We start from the raw sequence: 23,579 nt of genomic DNA on the forward strand, positions 1-23,579 counted from the left end.
AATCCGCTTCACTTTATTTACAACTGTGGGGTCAAGACTTCTAAGTGTTTTGTTCTGGCCTCACCACAGAGAGGGCTGGCAGGTGTGCTGCCTGTTGAGGCAAAACACCTGCTGTGAGGTTAGGCTGTACAGATAAGCATACATTTACTTTGTAAATAAGTATTCAAATAAGTATTAGAAAGTAGGCCAAGCCTGCTCGCAGCTGTGTTGACTGGCTGATACAAACCAAGATCGTTTTTCATACAACTTCAGCTTCCTTTTTTTAAAAAAAAAAAAGCAAAACTCTTGGTTGGTTTTGCATAAAGTGGATTGTTGCCACAGTAAAAGTGGATATACATATGGCACATAACATCAGGGAATACATGGAACGCCATAACTAAGTGCCATAATATACAGAAGCATCTGTGCTGAGTATGGCCTGGAAGTCCCCAGGTCAAAATGGGAGACACCAATGGGGTGGAGAATGGTCGAGCCTGTTGGACTTCCAGATACAGACGGACAAACTGGTGGTGGCTAACCATTTTTGGAATAAAAACAAAGATGGAGTTTCATAAGTAAAAATCTTGCAATTTTATTTGCATATAAAGGCAGCTAAATATATCACAATGAACTGAAAGAGAGAACTAACATTTCCATGAAGAGGGATACAATCAGAGAAAGAGCGAGAGAGGAACAGAGCACGAAAAGAGCATTTACAGCGGCAAAGTTGAGACAACTATTGGCAACTTTTTTTTTTGTGCTAGCAAGATTGCATTTACACACAGTGCAAAATTAGAAAAAAGCAATAAAACACAAATACTATCAAATTTACACTTTAAAGGACAACTTAACCATGTTTAGGCAGGTGTGTTGTTGGGAACAATCAGCACCTGTTGGATTGTGACAAATTTTTCCTCTCTCATCCAAAATAAACATCTACCCTACTGGGAGAATTGATACAAAAATCATTAAAGAAACGTCTCAAGAGATTTTTAACGAGAGAATTAAAGAAACATGGCAAACATACAGGTGCATACAGAAAAAAATGCACTTTTTTTGTCAAACAACTTTTAGTACAGATGTTTTACAACATGAATATATAATATATATATTTTTATACATTACATTTTCCAGATCAGAAATCCATAACGGGGCAATACAAAGGGAATTTTTCCGGCTGTAACTGGATAGTCTTCTGTCCCTGCATTGGTTAGGTGTTGTTTTGCGGGGATGATGGGTAATAAATAAGGACTTTTTTCTCTGAGCTTGCAGAGAAGGGGGGCTCTAGCTGAGAACATTAAAGCTAGTTTAAGGCAGCGTCCCTGTCAGCCAATAAGAAAAAAGAGGAACTGACAAGAGGTTCGAAACAAACAAGAAGAACCCAAATATGAAATATCGTGATGACACATCCATGGTATGCATTATCTGGCTAACACAAACCAAACGTTAAAAAAAAAAAAAATTATACAAATTCACATAGCATCATTTATCTTACAGATCTGACCATTATTTATCAAGAGCAAGATTGTTTAATCACAAAAATCCCCCTAAAAAGGAGAATACCAGTATCAGCCAGGCTCATAGCTCAGCAGTCCCTCCAAATCTGCACACATTTAGACTTTAAAACATTTTTATATTTTTAATTCAAACATTCCAAATTTCTGTTGTAACAAACCATGTGGTGGGGTATGGAAGCCTTGAAAGAGAATATACCGTACATTTAATTTAGTTAAAAAAGAAGAAGATAAAATTCAATTTGAGATCACAGATTTCTTCCCTGTGGCCAAGTAGTGTTTTAAGAGCGTGCAAGTTGAAAGCATTGTTCTCATCTGCCGTTCTGCACTAAGGCAACATCTTTTTGAGGGATTAATTCTTCCTGTGGCTGACAGGAAGCGGAGTGTGAAATGAAGCTGCGCCGACATAATAAACACTCGACCCTACACAGTCAAAATCAGGACAAAAGAAAGTTTCTTCAGGGATTATCTTTGCTTTGTCAAAGCCGTTTCTCATATCGAACAAAGCTGGAAAGCATTCTGGAGGAAAACGGGCCCTGATATCTCCAACTGTTCTGACTGTGTGCAGATGAACAACAACAAGAATAAAAAAAACAGACCGGGACTGCTGGCACAAGCTCAAAAACAAAACAAAACAGAAAACCTAAATAAAAAGCAATGGTATTCTCCTTTAACACTCCCACACACGCTCCCACCCCCACCCTGTCTTTAAATCTCACAACAGGTTGGAGAAGATTCAAAGTTGCCAAAGAACCACTTATAACTTTATTTTTTTATTTTTTATTTTTTTTAAACTTGACATATTTTTTGAAAAGAAATTGTTTTTCCAGCCCTTGACCCTCCCCGCCCCCCCATCCTCTGATCTCAGGAGCTGGAAGGGTTGGGCAGGTCGAACACGATAGGGGGGTTGGTGGGCTGGAAGCTGACGGTGCAGGTTGAAGCGTTGATGAATGTCGTGTAGCCGTCTGTCATGATCCCGTACCCTGGGGAGGCGGGAAGGGGAAAATGAGTGCCAGAAATAGGTAACATTCGATCATGTAACAGAGTTTGTAATACACTGTTTTTACCAAATCAGTCCTTTGTTCACTCAATATACCAATTTCACACACTCAGTTTAGCAATTTGTATGCTTGAATTTACTTTGAGTGTTTCCATGAATTCACAAGGTTCATTTTTCAGCTTTATTCTACTTCTCATCTTGCCACTAATTGCTGTGAACTGTTTGATTTGGGTACAGTTAATATGCAGCGGTTAAACACTTTAGACCACACACATACACACGTGGTCAGAATACGCTGCAGGTTCTTTGCATGTTGCATCAAACAGCAAGACGTTAGCAGCAGATCCTTTAAGTCCTATAAGCTGCGAGTGAGACCGGCAGTGGATCAGGCTTGTTCAAGCACATCCCTCCAGCTATGCCTGCTTTTTTGCTGTGTTACTTCCTTGGACCACAGGCAGCTCGTGCTCACTAATGCTGTGGGGGAGCACCACACAAGCATCAGTGTTTGGGAGATGAAGTTCTGTGACCCACTGCTCCTGCAACCAAAACCTAGACTGCAGTAAGTGATTGTTTAATATGTCACAGCACTTGGCCCGTGGGGTTGGTATGAGTCAATCAACGTTACTTATTGTGTTCTCAGTTAACTGATCATTCGCATTGCCAAGGAAGTTATGTGATTAGTTCTGTTTGGTTTTTGGTCAAGTGGAAATCACAGTAGCTCATTTGTGCTTGTTTGTGTATTTGTCTTCACACAATGAAGGACTTTGGCTATTCAACCAACACAGCTGCATGTGTGCGCAGTTCTCCACAAAACAACAGCACAACAGCCAACTGGCTGCAGGTCTTCACCCTGAAAAGCTTCACCTTGTAGACTATGGTCTGCAAAAAGCGCTAATGTGTTTGTATTGTGTGTTCCCTGGCACCAAAATAGACCAACAGAAAAAAATAGTGGTTATTAAATAAGTAAATGATTACTGTCCAAATTATTATTTTTTTTCCTGAAATTCATGGGCCCTGAATCTGTGCATCCCTAGAAAGGTAAGAAACATTAGATTCATCTTCCTTTGTCTTGACACATTTTAAAATCAACAGAGCACAATTTGTTGATTGTGAGCATGTGCACGTGTGTAAAAGATCCTTTTTCTACACTTGCACTTGCCAAAGGCCACCTCCCCATCATGCAATCAGAACGTATTCTCCTCTGAGGTCCCCAGAGTCAAGGACAGTTAACAGTTTGGGTTTTATTCCCAGTACCTTCGTGTATGCCTCCAAAGGCATGAAGCTTGGGTCGCACCCTTTTCTGGACCGTGTTGAGCAGCTCTACACAGCCAACCCGCTGTAGCTCCTTAGGAACCCAGTCTCGGAAACCTGCAGAAAGATTTCACAGCTGTCAAAACAGTCCTGGTGTTACTGTCTTTGCTTCCATTTGATCAAAACAACTGTTACCTGTAACACATCACCTTAAAATAAGCAGCAGAAAGATGTAAGTTAGCATTAATGACGTGAAACCCCAACAAGAACAGCTGAAAAACAAAATGTCTCAAGCGTGAATGTAAATGTGGAAACAAACAAAAAACACAATCACCACCAACATACATGTGCGCACACACATATCACTCAGTACTATTAACTGGACGACTCCATATGGCCAACACTAAGCTCTACAGTAAAAATATCTGTGAATATACGTATATCTCCATCTATCATGTTCTGAACATACAATGGGTTTTTATGTTGAGCAGATTCATGCTGACATTAGCAGCCATTTATCACGAGTGCTGAGATAGTCTCCATGCACAAGGTCAAATAAACTTTCCCTTATAGTTTGAATTACTTGAGTCAGCAGTTCAGAGCATTATGACTACTACAGGTCAAATCGGGAGTGGACCTTTTTCCCCCCAAAACTTTTTCAGCAGATATTAAAATTTCGGTGAATCACTACCAATTCACGCACAGCTTTTATTAACTCAAACTACCAGTTGAGGCTCACTTTTGGCACTGTTTGACCACAATAGAGAAGTCTTATTTCAGAAGAATTATGTAATAGCAGAAATAAAACAACTGTTCATTTACTGGGTTCATATCTGAATTTCATAGCTTTAAAATGTGTCTGATGAATTAGGGCTGTGCGATATGACCCAAAATTCATATCTTGATATTTTTTAGCTGCATGGCGATATAAGATATATATCTCGATTTTTTTTTTTAAAGCCATAAGTTAAGAACAAAAAGAGAGTTCTTAGTCACACTGTGTCCCAGATGTCACACGGGCACTTTTATTTACATACAGCGTAGATGTACATGAAGAAATTACTCAAAAATAAATTATCAGCATTTATTAAATAATCATGGTCCATAAATAAAAGAAAACAATGTTGTTTTTGTGCATAACAAAAAGCTCACAATTGTGCAGTCAAAATGTAAACTAGAAGACGCTGAGCATAATAACAAAGACAGATTTCACAGCTGCACCACGTCTCTGAACAGGTGCCATTTGTGGTCCTTATACACACACAGTACGGTAATATTACGTTGAAGCACAGTACGTATCACTCCGCGAGGCTCCTCCCCGGTAGCCGTAATCCTCCGACAATCCATCAAGCGGTGCAGCTCCGTAGCTTAGCAAAGTCATATTAAAACATTTTTTGACAGATTGCTGAGCGCTGTGTACCACATAAAATCGGTTCGCGGTCAGTAAGCACAACCAGAATTCATACATATTGCGCACTGTCGATTTTTGAGAAAATGAAAGGATTTTAGGCCGTGCAGCCCTTCCGGGCTGCATGTCATTAGCGCGGTTAGCTCGCTAACACGTTGACGCCGTCCAGCCCCACACATGGTAACTCGCTAACGGAGATTTTCCGCTTTCATCTTGTCATTGCCTGCAGGTGAAGCTATGGGGGAGGGGGAGTTGTGTTCAGTGAAGGAGAGGCGAGGCCGAGTAACGTTGCGTAGAGACAAAAGTGGACGAAAGAGAGGCAAACCTGCGGCTCCACAAGTATAATTATAACGTAACATAGACTATATCGATATAAACGATATTGTCACATCTTATATCTCGTATGAAAATATATCGATATTTTTAAAAAAAACTCGATATATCGCCCAGCCCTATGATGAATCCATATTTTTTCTCCACACTTGTGCAACACCCCTCTTTTCCCATCTCATTGTTTTGGATCTTCCATCTTTGGAGAATCATCCTAAATTTTCATCTTAAGCTGCCCCCTTCCTCCAGTGCTGCTTTCCTATCCTACGGTCTCTCTCCAGTTGTTCGCAGCATCTGTCACACTGCTGTGAAATCGAGTTTCCATGCAATCAAACAGCCACAGTGGCTGCCGCAACAACAGCAGCAGCAGCAACCCTCCGTAGGCGAGAGGAAAGGAAATCACTCAATAAAGCCAGATGGAAAGCACAAGGAGAAAAACACAAAAAACAACACAAACACATAGCAAAAAACAACAAAAAACAAAAACAGGACCCAAACAACCAGAAGGAAAACTAATATATATATATCCACTTTGTTTTTCATGAAGTCAAACACAAACATTGAATTATGAAGCATGTCGGAGTGTTCACTTTAGTTACTGTTGGATTTAGATGGAAACAACATTGATTATAATGTAAGACATGCGGAGATCTGCTCAAAGACGACCTACTGTCAAGCCACCAGTGACTTCACATGCATTTTGAAGAAAGAGCCCCGACTTCATTAGAAACTGCAATGCAGGGGCTGTGATTGGTTAATTGGACTCACCGAGTGGAGGTCCGTGGGTCATCAGGATGTCGATGCCCTCGGGGATGAGGTTCCATTTATCCAGCAGAGACTGTCCTCGAGGCAGGTTGAACCCCCATCCGTTAAACCACGGAGTCCTGCAGAGGCAGAGGGGAAGAGATCATATTAACATCACTCGGGAGAGCAACTGCACCATGATTACGCAAAGCAAAGATGATATCAGAAGGCAATAAATACCACAAAATGTATGCACCTCTGTGCAACATTACCAAGTCAGTGTAGCAGATAAATGGCTGTTTAATAAAAGCACATCTCATCTTGTGTCCCGGTTTATTCCACTGACTAATATATTATGTAAATGCTACATTTTAACCAGTTAAAAACCAAACCAAAGATTAGAAAAAGGTAACATAGTAGTAATAACAACTGGCAAAAAGGCTCATACAACGATAATGCAAACTTAAGTCTAAAATGTTTCCAAACTACAGAACAGGATAGGGTTTTTCTTATAAGACGACTCCAGGAAGTTGTGCAACACATAACTACAGTTCAATTTGTCCCATTAAGGCCTCAATCACATAGGCCTATAGACTGGTCGGCGCCCCTAGCAATGACTGGTCGCTAGGCAAAAACTGAAGAGTCCAAAGAGTGAGACCATTTGCCTTCAAAGTAAAAGTTTCCCCTTTTGAAATGTGGTGGTTTCAGCAGTGAGACACCAGTTTTGCTGTTTACTAGGGGTGCAACGATACACAAAATTCACGGTTCGGTTCGATACTTTGGTGTCACGGTTCGATATTTTTTCGATACAAAAAAAAATGTTCATGCCTTTTTAATTTGTCATTTATTAAATTTTCACGGCACATTCTGCACCACATCTCTGTGCGTTCATCATTTGTTTGAAGCCAGCTCACCTCCTGCAACTACTTTTCCGAGAATACGTGCTTCTTTTGTGGTTCGGACTCCTGACATTTCTTTGGAGGTGGAGGAACATCACAGTAATTGCTTAAAGGAGCTTCTTCGACATCTTTAAGAATTCTAAACAAATGTCTGACCTCCTCCTGAAAATCTTATGTACGCAAACACGCGTTGCAACTTCTTATCTTGTGCGCGTTTTTTATTTTGACAGCGAATGCGCACCTGCAGACCACTTATGTGCAGCCCTGGTTATTTAGCTCGTCATATTGCAGCCACAGAAATTCTTTTGTCCATGAAACCATAAAGCTGCACTTTCTTTTTGCCTTATAGTCTGATTTGTCATTACGTTTTGTGGTAAGCTTTTCTTTGGCTGTCACTTCTTCACCCTGACCTGTCTTATTTGGCTCAGCAGAACTAAAATATATATCCTGCTGCTTTTACACACGCACTCACATAAGCTCAGCGATTCTCTGCGCGATCAACCTCTCACATGTTTAAGCTTGCTGCAGGAGATTTATCGATTGATAAGACGATGTCAGAGGAATTGGTGTGCAAATTATCATCACTCACCAATCAGTGCTGTCGCTCTCTATACACAGTTTGCGCGATTGCAAAGTGAAAGCAAAAAACAAGCGCAAATTCAAACGCGATTTCAATATGTCACATATTGACAGTGGCTCACCGATGCCAATGACATAATTACCCAGCTACATTTCCGAAAGAATGCAAAAGCATTGACATATATTTTTCCTTCCTACAATAGGCCGACGGGCAGGGCAGAGATAGATTTCAAATTCAAATTCAAATTTTTATTTGTCACGTACACAGTCATACACAGTACGATATGCAGTGAAATGCTTAGACAACTGCTCGTGACCTAAAGAAAAAAAAAGGAAAGGGCTATGAATAAGATAGGAAATAAATATGAAAAATTAAAAAGTGTAAATTTAACTAGGAAGGAATAAAATATAAGAATATAAAATATAAAGAATGAAATAACTGTACAACACAAATTAGAATGAAGGGTAAATTTAACTGGGAAAGAATAAGATAAAATATATAAATTAAAGTTAAAAATAAAATTACTGTACAACAAAATACACAATACACAGTATAGAACTATATAAGAATGTATGAAGAAATATAAATAAATAAATATATATATACACACACACACACACACACACACACAATTTTTGGATTTTGGTAGCCCGACTGGAAAAATCGCTAGCCCCGGGACGTCGGGCTAGCGATTTTGCGAACCCTGTATCTGATTGAGGAATCACTCATCTTTGGAAAAGAGAGTTTATTACAGAGAAATGGCTCTTTCCAAAATACTTCTTCTGGGCTATATTCTCAGCAGCATATTAAACATATCAGGTCCCCATAAGGAGAATCATGTGCTAACGGCTGTCTAAATGACTCGGTAAAGTTTGTAGCATGCGTGCTTGTTGTTTTTGTCTGCTTCCACTTGTCTTTGCACTAGGATGATGTCGGCGTAAATGTGCAGTCATATTCGTTGTGTTCCCACTAGTGCTGTCAGCATAAATCTCGTTGAAATGACGTTAACGCCACAACACGGCAAATCTCCGTTAACAAGTTACCGCGGACCACCCCGTGCATGGGGCTGGACGGCCAACACGTTAATGAGCTAACTGCGCTAACACACTAGCTCCCACGCATGTAATTGAGCATTGCGTGGCACATCCAACATACTGTTTTACTTTAGTCCATGACTCGCTTACCTTCAGGGTCATACGTCACATGAAAACCAAAATAGTTCCAAACGCCAGATCTGAATGAGGGTGGGGGAGGTTCAATTTGCCATGTTGCAAGGAGAGCTTAACTTCTGTCTCGCTAGCTTGCCCTGCGCTCAGTGAATCTGCGTTCGACTACTCCGCCTAGGCTGCACTGTCGAGCGCAGATCCACTGAGCGCTCAACACAGACAGCATCGTCAGAAGGAAAGCTGATAAAATAAATTAAAAATTTTGTATTGTTCGATACATATGCGTACCGAACTGAAAGCACTGTATCGAACGGTTCAATATCGATATTGTTGCACCCCTACTGTTTACCCGTGAACATGGGAGTGATTAGTTTGGAGGACTGGAGAAGCTTTAAATTCAAAGGGTCACAATCGTTGATTTGTTCATGTTAGAAGCCAAAATAAATGACTGACTGTGCAGGCCTGGTAGGAGGAAGAAAAAAAAAAGTGAATTTCTAAACAGCAGGGATCCACATCACATGTCAACCCCCACTCCCTCTGCTTCCTTTCTACAGATTGATTGACAGCAGCCGGGCCACCTCCAGCAGCCTGGATGGGAGTCTGCCTCTCTGGGGTGACAGGCAGCATCTCAGCCTTCCCCAGCAGACACAAAGAGCCTCGATCTGGCTGAGTGGGAATGAGGAATAGATGGATGGATTGGATGGATGGATGGAGGGGGTAGAAACAGATGAAGAAATAAAGTGAACTGCACAGGGGTTAGATATAGAAGCAGAGCTGTGGAAACCAAAGGGAGAAACAGAAATCGAGGAGAGGCTGGTTGATAAATTGAGCCTTCATTTATCACAATAGTGGTAATAGCTGAAGAAGGCTGACAACACAGGAAAGGAAGATAGATTATCATCACATAATACCTCAGTATATAAGCTGACCTACTGCTAGAAACCCAGAAAGAAAGAAAAAAATCTTTTGATTTTAATTTTAGGGTTTTAGTTCAGTGCAGCAGAGTCACTGATGAAAAGATGACACCATTCCCAGGTTACTTTGGGACAGACTGCAGAGTTTAGACCAGCTTCCTGTCACTTAGCAGTGGTGCTGGGTATGGCATTTGACCGAGGGGAAATCAGGGCTCCACAAACATCAATAGGCTTTGTTACAGTGAAAGATGGACGCTCCAGCGCAGATCAATACCTACTGTTCCAGAGGAGGGCCAAGAGGGGCTAAACAGAGCTAGCACAGACTTGAGATGTGTAAAACATAAGATCACAATCCCCCCGGATCATTCTAAAACACAACTGAGCAACAAAACTACACTGCTGAAAATAAGAGCCTTAAAAAAAAAAAATCCTATTAATTCACTGTGGTGAGAGAAACAAGCATTATAATGCAGTCTAAGCTCCAGCTCAACCTGTTTGGAGTATCGAGTGTTCTTATGTGCTTGGAAAGAAAAAAAAAAAGAAAAGCCAGTGGCGGCGGCAGAAGCTTGCTCTTTGATTTGCTCACTCAATCGTTGCCTCGTTCTCTCGCTCAGTGGAGAGCTGAGAAATGAGGTTAAAAATGAAATGTGAGGAGTGCGCAGGGGAGTGAAGGCCACAGACTGAACTGATTAATTAGAACTAATCACACAAATCGGAGCTAATGGAAGTCTAATGGATTACTGGGAAGACTCGCCACTTCTCCGATGGAAACAGTGCTGCCGCTGCGGTGTGGACAAACTTAGAAAGCTGGTGAATCAGAGCAGAGCTGGCCTGGTCGGCTTGCTGCACACAGAACGCACCAGCAGAGCATTTGTCTGCTTCAGGTTTTGACTAATAGCGACAAGGCCAAACTTTGAAAAATAGCCAGACACATTGGTCCCCCCCCCCCCCTCCCCCCTCCAGTAAAATAAATCATGGTTTCTTGCAGCAGAAATAAATAAACATCTGGACCCTTGATTTTGCTCTGTGTTTCACATGTTTTCTCTCACATAAACACATTCATCTGAGAGATGAAACATAACTCCCGACATGAGCTGTGGATCCAGAGCCAAACTGAAAGGTCCTGACTGAATGCAGTACTGGCTGCTACAGATCGACACCACAATGCCCCCATTGTCGGCTGTCTGCCTATGAAATATACCTTCTATGCAAGTGCATTTGTTAACCTCTGCCAAGATTAATGACATCCCAGTCGCATAAAGGAGAGACTGTTTCCTGCGTGGCTGTGACACAGGTTTTATTATACTGTACTGTTGAGTGTATGTGTGCGTGTGTAGTGGGCAGAGTGCGCATCCAAGAAGCTTCCGAGTAGGATGTGAGCAAACAAAATGTACTGCTACCAGTCTCCTTCCTGACTGCATATATGCAGGCCAATGCATGTGTATGTGTGTACATTCTGAGCCCAGTCTTGCCTTGACACTCGCCATCTGGAGAGCGTCACCGTGGCAACAAAGGAGAAGCGTCTGGAGGCAAGCGCAGTGGGAAGTAAAACACAGCCACAGAAATAGAAGCAGAAGTAAGAGAAAAGGAGAAGGAAGTGAGGAAGGATGTGCAAACACCGCAAAGATGGGAGAGAAAGTGGAGGAGTAGTTGTGCAGATAACGTGGAGAGTGAATGAAAAAGTTCACCTGTCAGATGTTGTCAGGTTGCTTTTGTGCAAACTTGGGAAAAGCGAGTGTTTAAGTTCAGCGGGAGGATAATCAAACGTCACGAAATCATCAGGAAAGGTGAACCGTCTTTAACTCGAACACCACTGGTTTCAAACACCAACACGCAAAACAAAAAGAAACGCTGCATTAAATGCACAAGAAATGGGTAACCATAGTAACAGGAACATTAACCGACCCCCCCCCCCCCAACCCCCAAGGGAATCAAACAGTGCCAATGGGTTAAAAATCTGCAGCCTTAGCTGGCAGTAAGAGGTAAACCAGACAGAAGCCATTTAGCCCTCGTGTGCAGAACGCCAATATTCAATTAGGCCGGTGGACATCATTAGGACGGCAGCACGGAGCCTCTATGGGCGTGACACCACTCTTAACCCCCTGTACTCCCCCGAGCTGTTCTTTCTGGGTCCTGTGATAAGCTACAGGACCCCCCCCCCCCACACACACACAAAAACACAATGCTTGATTCTTCTCATTACATCTTTTATTCTGACTCCTCCCTTCCTAAATGGATCATTTTAAGCATTTTCCTTCTCACCACATCTCATCGGATCAGCTGTTTTTAATGGTAAATGGTCTGTATTTGTATAGCGCTTTACACTATACACAATCATCCACCCATTCACACACTGGTGATGGCAAGCTACAGTGCAGCCACAGCCGCCCTGGGGTGCACTGACAGAGGTAATGGTAAAGGTCCACATTATTCAGTAACATCATGATGAGCCAACACGTGTTGTTGGTGTTTATGTTAATAGTTTGAAATAAACTGTGATTTTGTGACAGTACAGCTGATATCAGACTTTCAGTGATTATCACCATTACAAAAAAGTATTAATTAACAGATAAGTGATCAGGTTAGTGCGGTAAGCTTATTTGTTAGCGTCCTGTAAACAAGAAACATCATGCGCTCAGGGGAGGAGATTAGAGAAACACGACACTAGGGCTGGGCTATATCATCCCGTTCACGGTAATACCGGTGTAATTTTGGGCAACGATAGGAAAATGAAATATCGCGATAGAATATGGGTAAAACGCGCATGCGCAGTGCCTATGTTTACATACGCACATGGCGGCGACGCAGAATGAGAAGAGCGAAAGCGGATTGTTAAATGAAACGGATGAACCAGAATTGGTTTGTAAAAATGCTGCAACTTCGGTGGTGTGGAACTGGTTTGGCATTTGTCCGTCAGATACACAACAAAGCACTATTTTTGGTAGAGCATGCTAGCGGGCCGTCTTTATTACCGTGTTGTTTGGAAAATACGGCACACTTAAAATCAATCCTTTGATTTTTCTGAAAGTCAACAGTGCCCCTTATAATCCCGTGTGCCTTATGTATGAATTCTGGTTGTGTTTACTGACCTCGAAACGATTTTATGTGGTACACGGCGCTCGAAAATCTGTCAAATGTTTATGTTTGACTTTGCTAAGCTACGAAGCCGAAGTAGGCAGGAGCCTCGCGGAGTGATACGTACTGTGCTTCAACATAATATTATGGTATTGTGTGTGTATAACCTCTTTTTAAGTTTTGTGGATATCATACATGGTTATGCTGAGGATATGTCGGCCAATTTCCACTGGAAATGCCTTTTGGTTAAACTGTCAGCAAGGAATTTGCATTGTTACGTTTTTATATAACTTTAGTGCACAAAATGCAAAAAACAGCTGCTTGTTTAAGTGAAAATACATTGATGGGTTTTTTTGCACTAATAAAGTTGTGGAGTTGTAAAGTATTTTGTCTAGTGTCAATTATATCGTCAGTTATATCGTTATCGCAAATTTTCAAATGTATATCGTGATAAATATTTTTGGTCATATCGCCCTGCTCTACACGACACCCTCTTGTTGATTTCTGTGCCGTGTTTACACATAACCTGGTTTCTAATCTGCTTCCATGACAAAAAATGTACAGACAGCAAGAAGAAGGGAAAAAAAAAAGACACTATTGAAGGAGAGAACAAGTCACAGTAAGGGGAGCCAAAAGAAGTCTCAATCGTTCGGTTTTCATATCAGACAAAAACTGTACCTAAAGAACCAATCACTGCTAGTCCATATTTGAATGTGCACCTTCTGTTTTAACCAAAGACATCTACTCAGGTTTTTGATCTTACAACACTTATCTTATAGCAGCATGTTGACTAACTGACACTGTTGCTCGACACCAGCTTCTTTTCTTACGGATGAGCTTCTTTGTTTAGTGCAGTCTAACATATTTTTTGGCCTTCATAATATAGATCACGAAGAATAATGCAGTAAGATGACTGTAAATCCACCCAGTCTAAACTAAGGTCAAACTCTTCCATTATGTTCCTAAATCTCTCTCTCTCTCACACACACACACACACACACACACACACACACACACACACACACCTGCATTTACCGTGTGCAAAGAGATTGTTTACCAAACACAGTACAGACTCACAGCCACTTCTTGTCATATCTCACTCGACATACATCTGAGTCGGCGCTACAGACCTAACAACAAACATGATGATGCTTGAAACATTAGGCAAACACTGACACTGTGCTACTGTATCACTACACCTTGTTTATTCTTTGAGCTCAAAGACCGAACAAAGACTGGCTCCTCACACACTGCATCAGGCCCTAAAAGGCTTTGGTGCACCTGTTTTATGTTCATACCAAGTGTTCATTTGTAATCTAAGGACAACAAATGATGATAAGCACCTATCATTTTTATATATTTCCTGTGTACAAGACAAGCCAACACACCAATGGATTTATCAACGAGAAGGGCAGCTAGCCGCCATAAACAACATTAAAAACTGGTCACTTTGAGACCGCAAAAATTCTAACCTGATTCTATGTTTCTTTACCTAATTATATGGAAATCTGGCCAGTATTTATTGCTAGGTAGACCGATCAATGGCTGCCATCTCATATACATGAGCATCCACTAACATTTGTTTTAAAAAACACACAAACACTGACATAAAGAGACTTCTGATGTCAGAAGCAAAGGACATGCTTCTTTTTAGTTGGCATTTGCATTCAGCACTCACAGAAAGTCTCACAAGCAGAAATAGACAATCATTTGTGAAAGCAGAGAAGTAGGAAACTGACCAGCATGCAATGAAGCTGCAAACAAAATCAAGTTTAAGGGGCTCAGATTAAGTTATTGCCTGTTATCACACTCTTTCTGAGCAACACTGCCAAAATCACAGGTGAAAATACTGCAAACTCTCAATGTATCGAACAGTATTGTCCCCTTTTCTAAAATCAGGTCAGTGTGTGACCGTACCCATGTTACCCAGTAACCAAGAGTGTGTTTCATTTAGAGGATTTCTGCTTCTTTTCCATACTTAATAAGGGCTTGACACTCAACTAGACCCCTAAGGAATGTTCCAGCAGGATGAAAAATTGTGCATACACGTGTGCGTGTTTTGGTCATGTTGAGAGCAGAGATAAGCTCGAAACATGTCACAGGTAAAGTATGATACTCTGGCTAAAAGCAGGAGCACAGCTGCACACTGGGATATCAGCTGGGTGCTGAACACAAAACAGGGACCAACAAGGTGCCTGTGACCAGCTCAGAGATAACAGCAGAAACAAGGAGGGAGAGTTAAGAGTGTGTGTGCAAGTCCAGCGATCCATCGTGTCTGACCTCTGAGTCAGAGCAGCCCTGGGGTCAGCAGGGGGAGGGGTCTAATTGATCAACCTGTCAGAACCAATGAGGAGGGCCATGTTAATGGGACTTTTATAAGCCCCGCGGGACGCACCGCCTGACACTGAAAGCCGTATGAGTATGTGCAAAGCAGAGTTCATTCCCTGTGTGTGTGCGTGTGTGTGTGTGTGTGTGTGTGCACAATCCCAGAGCCCAGGTAGCCTTATTAAAAGGAGCCAAGTGGAGACTGGCTGGGTTTTGACAAATGGCCTCTCAACACCAAGGCCACCTTTGCAAACTTTGGGGACAAGGTAGAAGGCGAAGTCACAAGGGTGAAGGGGCCATGTTGTTGTGTGTGTGTGTGTGTGTGTGTGTGTGTGTGTGTGTGTGTGTGTGTGTGTGTGTGTGTGAGAGAGAGAGTGGGAGAGTGTGTGCGTGTTTGAGCTCTGCTCCAGCACTAATAACCTGTGCCTGGTGACTGATGGAGTGCGGAATGGATTAATCTTGCTGCAGTCATGCTGCCAAACACAGAGGCGCTAAGGGTTAGCCACCAGACTTAGCTCACTTAGGAAAGGCTATAACCATGGGGACCGGCTGTTTTATACACACACACACACACACACACACACACTGTCTCCCAGGGGTTCGTCTCCACACCGAGATGCAGCCAGCTGCAGTTTGACCTGCGGGCTGCTAATGTAAAACAAGCACTGCAGACACCTCACAGCAAACACAGCTGCTCTCGACGACCCGGCAGCTCCCAGCACGAGAAACAGAGGAAAAGAAACGGCAAAGGGCCAGTGCCCAACGATGTAACAGGAAATCAAATAAGAGTAGAGAGGGTCAGAGTGTATCCCCTGCCATTATTACATCTAAGAGACTTCCTCAATAAACACCTAACACCCCCCCGCCTCGCTCTGCAGCACAAACTCACAGCCTAACAGCAGCCGTAGGTACAATGGATTAGCACAGACATCAAAGACTCCACTAACTGAACCTGAAAGTGCCCGTCTATGAAAATACATGCAATGCATCTGTGTGTCTGTGTGTGTATATGTTGTCTGTTTTGCCAAGAACTGAATGTAGAATGTGGAAAGCTGTGGCTTTTATGTAAGAACTAGTCATTAAGTTGTTAATATAATGGAACCAAGAGTGCTAAAACGATTTACATCCAACCCACAGAAAAATGGTGACTTACAACTATTCAACAAAAATAGAAAAACAAAATCAAAACACAATTTGCCTTTTTTTTGCTGGTATAAACGCCTCAGACACTTCTGACTTCTGTATTTTGATTACAATGTAAGAAGGCTTGTGCCTTAATTTTAAAAAGACCGTATCAATGTTTTTTAGTAAACCTAAAACAACCGTGGCTGCAGTAAAAGTCTGCTTGGGTGCACAAGAATTAATTAATGTTGAGGAATTTAAATATTTGGGAGTGCTACTAGACTCTAAATTATCCTTTAAAAAACACATTAAAAAGTAGTAAAAACTGTAAATGTTAATATACAGAACTTTAGACATATCCGCACATCATTAACAGACACAGCAGCGATTACATTCCTGCGTTCTATGATACTGGCTCATATTGAATATTGTATTACAAGTTGGTCCTATACGAGCTCTGCTGCTACTGGGCCAATTGAAGTATGCTACAAAAGAGCATTGAAAATATTAGATAAAAAACCTTTTTCATATCACCATTGTCAAATTTTAGAAAAATACAAGTTTTTGAATTTTACTAATTTCAAATTATTTAAATCTGCCTGTCAAAGCTATACATGGTCTGGCGCCTCCACCAATGAGTGATTTTATTAAACAAAAGTCTAGCAGTGTTGCCGGGTCTCGACTGACTCGAGCCACTGTTAGAGGTGATTGTGAAATGGCATTCAGGCGGACCACCTTTTCACAGAATGCTCTGTCATATCAGGGTGTAAGCTTCTGGAATAGTCTTCCACTGTCAGTGAGGGAAAGTACAAGTCTACCCATCTTTAAGAGTCACTTAAAAGGGCGGCTGAGGGACACACAAACATGTAATCATGTTTAATAATCATGTTTTATATTGGACGGGAAAAAGAGTTAGTGTATTACAAAAAGGGAACAACTGTTAGTTCAATGGGTGAACACAATATCACGACGGTCAGGGCATGTACAATATTGGGGTTTGTGCAATATAATTGATGTGTTTCCGTTATTGTTATCTATACTGTCCTCTGTGTCCACTCTCCTTGTCATTGTTTGTTCTAGTATAATGTGATCACTGTTTTTGTCCTTGTCACATGACCTGTAAATAGTGTCTCTGTATGTTTTTACTAACTTGTGTTTAACACCAACCTGCCAGAGGGTCTGCAGATGGAAATTAGCCCAAGGCTATAATCTGGCATATTTACATTTGTTAAAATGTTCATTAATATGTATTGCCCCTCTTTCTAAAAATAAATAAATAAAATAAATAAGTATAATCAAAAACACCAATTCTGGTTCCCAAAACACCAATTCTGCACAAACAATACACTGTAGGACAATTGTATCAATAATGCATTACACTGCATTATGGTAAATTAACCAATCATTTTTTGTCCCACTCTAACCATAGATCGACCTCAGTGTCAGTATTAACTGGTGTGGCACTGGGTGATAATTCTGCCCCAATCTAATATTAGGGGTGAAACAGACACATTTCTCTCTCTCTCTCTTTTTTTTTTTTATCTCAAAAACGGAGAAAATGTCCACCGTAGTTTACTTGATTTTCAGACTGATAATCAAAATAAAATGAAAAATGGCAAAAACTATTTTTTTAATTTCGCCTTAAAAATGCTTATTAACTGATTGTTAAACTGTTGTAAAATAACTTAATAATCATTTTTGCTTCAGTTTTAACATTTTCTACATTTCTTTTCAGATTTATTAATCTTACCAATTTCCTTTCAAGTCCAGTTCACAGGACCAGTTTCTACTCAGCGTTACTCTTCTGAGGCATGAATGCAAACATGTTTGTTAGTTGTAGTGACTTTGTTTTCTAGACCATCATTTGCCTTCATTGGTCCCACTGAAGTTTAATGTAACAATGCAGTAAAGTTACATTTCCAACAGATCTCAACTTAAATCTGTTTTGGTGCCTGTGAAATGCTTATTACAAGGCTTTGTGTGAAGCAGCTGTAGTAGCAAGATGAGAAAAGGTATAAGAGCTGCTTGCGGACAGCTCAGGTGGGGTTGGAGTGAGCAGTTAGGTGTTATGGGAACATAGACACGACTACATGGAACACGGAGTCCAAACACTTTGAAATATGGATCCGCCAGGAAGGAAGGCTGGTCTGAGAAACTGTAGCCCAGACTAATAAAGAGAGGGAATCTGGGTCCTATTCAGAGGCTGTATGGGAGCTGGGGGCAGGGGCCAAGACCCATTCAACCTTCCCTGAGACACAGGGACAAGGGTCCATTACCCTCCTCCAGCCCCGGCCTCACCGAACTTGATCCTGGAGAACAATGTATGAAGGGGGGGAGGGGCGGCGGGAGGGAAAGGAGTAAGGGGAGAGGATAATATCTCTGGGAAATTAGTGAGTTTTCTTCTGTGACAATAACTGACAGGCAAGGTTTCATTACCCAGCTCTGCTCCAAGGACCATGGCTGCAGCGTTTTTTCTACGCATTTCAAAACGGGACAAGGTGAAAATGGAATGAATGCACGCAGTCGCACAGGTGTGTCTTTCAGACAATTACAAAGTCTTACTGCTTTTCTTCCTCGGCACAAAGACGACAGCTCCGGGTCTACAAGTTAATTGAAAAAAAAGAACTGAAAAAGCTGTTTTGAACAGTTGAACTTTCATTTCTGACATACAATACTGACAGCAGATAAGACATGAAAGGAAATTATTAAAGACAGCCATTGTGCGTTTTGGCCTCTGCCAGTTGTTGTACCAATTCAGGCCTAAAGCTGAAGGTCTGCTGCACATCAGACATGAACAGAATTTAAACAGAGTCAAAGAATAATGAAAAATAAATTGAGTTGTCTGACATGGAAAAGTTATAACTTAAGAAGAATTTGGACTTCAAATCCTTGTTTCTTTATGAAAAAGACACACGGTGTTCAAAATAAATCACTTTTCAAAACGTCAGGTCTGTATTATCTGCCCAGGTCCCTGTGCATTCTTTTACTAGGCACTTTGCAATGCTAGTTTTTATGCCCTGCATTTAAGGACACTTTTCTGAATGGCCTCTACCTTTACGGAAGCTTCACGGTCAGGGTAATGTCAGATTCTGGTGACTGACGTCAAGTGCCACTTCAAAGTGAATTTTTTCTTCTTCTTTTTGTCCCCTACTCCAACCATCTTCACTAATTTCTAAGCTCAAAAGTTAATGGTGACTGCTACTCGACCTGTACATACAACTAGGGCTGGGCGATATTATACCGTTCACGGTAATACTGATACAATGTTAGGCAACAATAAATAAATTAAATATCGCGATAGAATATGGGTAAAGCGGGCATGTGCAGTGTCTTTGTTTTCATACGCACATGGCCGAAAAAGCATGGTGGCAACGGAGAATAAGAAGGGGAAAAGCGGATTGTTGAGTGAAACGGATGAACCAGAATTGGTTTGTAAAAAATGGTGCAACTTCAGTGATGTGGAACTGGTTTGGTGTTTGTCTGTCAGATACCCACCAAAGCACATTTTTTTGTAGAACATGCAAGCGGGCCGTTGTTATTGCCATATTTGTTGGACTAAGGTGCTCGTAAAATGGCAGTAATCTGGGTCCAAAACTCCATCCACTTAGGGTCCCAAAGTTAAACGAACACTGCGGCATCACTGAGTTAAAAACTGTCTAAATTCTTTCATCTTTAATAAAACGATCAGCATTGCCACTTTACCAGGTGTAACAATTAAGTTTAATATCCAGGCATCCATGAAAACAGAATTTATTACATTTAACAGAGTTAGAAGTTAGCAAGAAGTTAGCAAGAAGTTAGCGGAAGTTAGCTTGTTAATTTCACTAGTTACCTAAGCATGATATACCATGTTCTGTTCTGAGATTACTGAAAAAATTTAAACATACAGCTCTGCTATCACTTCCAACATAAATGAAGACAGAAAACTAAACAGCAGTGATGTTTGTAGGGTTACTGAAGTTAGGCTAGCTGGTATGTAATGATGTGCTACGTGACCGCTAGCGACACAGCTATGTTAGCTTAACATAAACAGTGAAGCTGCAGGATGAACGCTAACACTTTTCCACTCAATAAAAGTTAACGCGAGAGTTCCTGATGGTTAGAGACAAATGCAATCGCATGGCAGGATGCTGTAAACGAACCAAACTTCAGTCAGGAGAACAACTGAGATAATTCATCCACAATACGAGGTTATTGTTAATATACTGCAACAACATGGGAATAGAGCAGAAGTGTGAGTTGAATAAAGTTTGATTTATCTGACTGCTTTGTTTTGCTTAATGTACCTTATAATCCCGTGCACCTTACGGTCCGAAAAATACGTATTTGACTTTTTTATTTGGCACACTGCAGTTTAATGTTGCAAAGCACCTCTTTTTAACTTTATTGGATATTATACATGGTTATGCTCAGGATATGTCAGCCCATTTCTACTGGAAATCTTTTTTGGTTAAACTGTCAGCAAGAAATTTGCATTTGCACTGTTAAATTTTTATATAGCTTTAATGCACATAAAAAACAGCTGCTTGTTTAACCCTCTGGGCTTGTTCAAAATCACTACCCTTTCAGCTTGTTCGTGGCCAAAAGTGGCCACCAAAAGATTAGGTCTGTAATTTTTATTATTTTTATGGGGTTTTTTTGCCATTTTTTCTGCATAAAGCTTTTGACTAACTTCAGTTCTTTTCAAAAATATAAAATAGTTATTACTTTTTAAAGTTTTAGCGCTTTAAACACCAGTTTGTCCACTGCACTAGCTGGAAGACAACCCCAAATCTCGCAATTTTATATAATTGCATTGCTACTGAAATTTCTTGTATTATTAATAGTAGAGTCTGGGACATGTAATTGATTCACATCAACATTGATTATAATGCATTGTTATTTTTGTGCAGGGAGAGCAAAAACATAAAAACTCCCTCTCAGCTTGTTCGTGGCCAAAAATGGCCACCCCTTGTTTACGTTTACAAAATGCTATAAAATTCATATATATTAAGAAAAAATTCAAATTCAGAATTTTAACCCTTTAAATACCAGTTAGATCACATAATCCTAGGAACTCATAAATGGAAAAAATCATAAAACTCCGATTTTTTTCCAAATAAAACATGCCATCTGATTTATTTTCTAACCATGGTAAAGGTTAGATGTATAGCAATAATTAACAGTATCAATGAGTTTTATGCATCTTTGTTCTTTTGTACAGTGACAGAAAAACAAGAAAACTCCCTCTCAGCTTGTTTGTGGCCAAAAATGGCCACCCCCTGTATATGTTTACAAAATACTATAAAACTAATATATATTAAAACATTTTTCTACTTTCATTGACTTGATTTTTTAAATTAGCACCAGTCCTAGTCATGAAAACCAAAATATAATTCAAATTCAGATATTATACCCTTTGAATATAAGTCAGATTATGTACTATTATAGTAAAAATAGTAATAAAGTATAGTAATAGTAATAAAGTTCACATTTTTTAAGCATATGAATGATGAAACCTAATATTTCTTTTTATCATCATGGCAGGTCAGTAACAGTAACAATGATTTATTTTTACTTTTTTTTTTTAGGGGGGAAGATGGGGGGGGGGGGGGTTGTGAATGAATGGCCACAAAGAAAATCACAAATGGTGTGTTAGTGGCCAGAAAGGCAATTTAATGACCATATAACCACTGAAATGACCAATAAAATGATCAAAATTTATATTCCAGTGTGTGCCTCTGTGTGCATCCTTATTAGCAGCAAGATGTACTAACCACAGTAGAGTGGTTTTTGTAGGCACACTTTCTACACCTGGAGCAAGGGGCTGCTGTTCCAATCCAGGAGGTGCACCTTTTGCACCTTCTTCTCATTTTGTTGGTGGGGTGTGGGTCACACTCTGGTTCAGACTACTGTATCGTGAGATCAATGGCAGAAGTGGCTGAGAATTAAGGAGAAGAGTGTCTTGCAGTTGTTGAGGTCACCAGCATGTGTCCCAGCTCTCCCAGGATCACTCTTCATTTGTAAGTTGTAGAGGACTCCCCCACTTCAGTGAAGTTGTTTCCGGCGGGACAAAGGCATTGTATCCCAAGACATCCAGGAGATTGGAGAAAAGAGCCATCAGCCATCAGTTAGTTTTCCTCCTACAACTCGAGGTGCCAACACGCTCTAAGTTATCCAAGCAATATTTGTGCCTATTGTAGTTCAGGATTGCTTCTTGCAGGATTGCTCCTTTATTCCCCATCACTGACTAGTTCCTTGTGTGTTGCTGTCAAAAGAAGCACATTCCCACGTTGCTTTGGCATGTGGGATATCGCCGTGGTAGTTTTGGTGAAGCCAAAGACAGACAACAAAATCTTCCTCTGTTGCAACTGGAGGAGCTGGGGAGGAAGCTCTGGGTTGTTTCCCCTGTGCCAGTTTTCATCTGAGGGGTTCCTCTGCCAAGGTGACCGAAGGAAAGACGTTGTCCTTGGAGCTCCTCCGTCAGTTGGAGTCTGAACCCCTTTCCCTTTTTTACTTCCTGAGAACTTCCAGTGTTGTCATCCAACATGCTATGTATTGCTTTATTCTGGTTTAGGCTCACATCTCCACTTCATCTATAATCCTCCAATCCTCAAACCTTCGCCTCCCGTGCAGGTTTGTAAGGGTGCACAGCAGATCGGTCTCAGAAAGTGCTCCTATGTTCTTTTCCATCAGCTGCTCGGCCTCCACCTCCATGCCCCAACCCTAATCCTACCCAAAGAAGAGGATTCAGGCACTGGCTAGTACTCAACATCAGTGGTGATGCAGTCAGCCTCTTTGGAGATTGTCCCCTCATTTTCTGGAGAGGAAGTTTCTTCATCTTGGGCAGATGTCTTTTCTTCAAGGGGAGAGGACTGCTGCTGTCCTTGCTCTCTGACCAGATCATATAGGCAGTGCTTGAAGCAGTGATGACCTTCTTGCTATATCGCTAGAATAAATGATCTGGAAGCTGTTAGGCTTACTTACAGCAGTAGCACTGTCTGCACCTGCATAAACTCCAGGACACGTTTACAAACAGTGTTTGTTGTTGTTTGCGCTGCAGCTGCAGGTTTGAACTCTGCAAAATGTCCTGTGATTGGGTTTTGTTTTTGTTTCTAGAGTTAATATTTTGGTTGTGGTATCTTTTTATGAAAAATACAAGAGTAAAAGTGCTTTTAACATGTGCTTCAAAGCTAAATTTGACTGGGAACCTCAAAGCTCAATAGCCTGCATCCACAGAAATTCACTGCAGCCTATGTAATGTTTGATGCGTCATTATTTATTCCAGTCTAT

General features: G+C 41.0%; 1 protein-coding gene across 2 annotated transcripts in view; it reads right to left on the reverse strand.

Moving 5' to 3' along the window:
* Positions 1-568: 568 nt before the first annotated feature.
* Positions 569-23,579, reverse strand: part of mpped2a (metallophosphoesterase domain containing 2a) — an 87,852-nt gene continuing 64,841 nt past the window's right edge. For both annotated transcript variants that reach the window (XM_085407903.1, XM_085407897.1), the window contains 3 exons: positions 6,251-6,366; positions 3,748-3,861; positions 569-2,476 (listed from right to left, as the gene is read on the reverse strand). In XM_085407903.1, the coding sequence (XP_085264029.1) occupies positions 2,358-2,476; positions 3,748-3,861; positions 6,251-6,366 (349 nt within the window). In that variant the 3' untranslated portion in view covers positions 569-2,357. The remainder of the gene's footprint in view (positions 2,477-3,747; positions 3,862-6,250; positions 6,367-23,579) is intronic.

This window comes from Rhamphochromis longiceps, linkage group LG1 (genome assembly GCF_057381845.1).
Source record: "Rhamphochromis longiceps isolate RC_006_pf linkage group LG1, R_longiceps_female_GT1.1, whole genome shotgun sequence".
NCBI lineage: Eukaryota > Metazoa > Chordata > Actinopteri > Cichliformes > Cichlidae > Rhamphochromis > Rhamphochromis longiceps.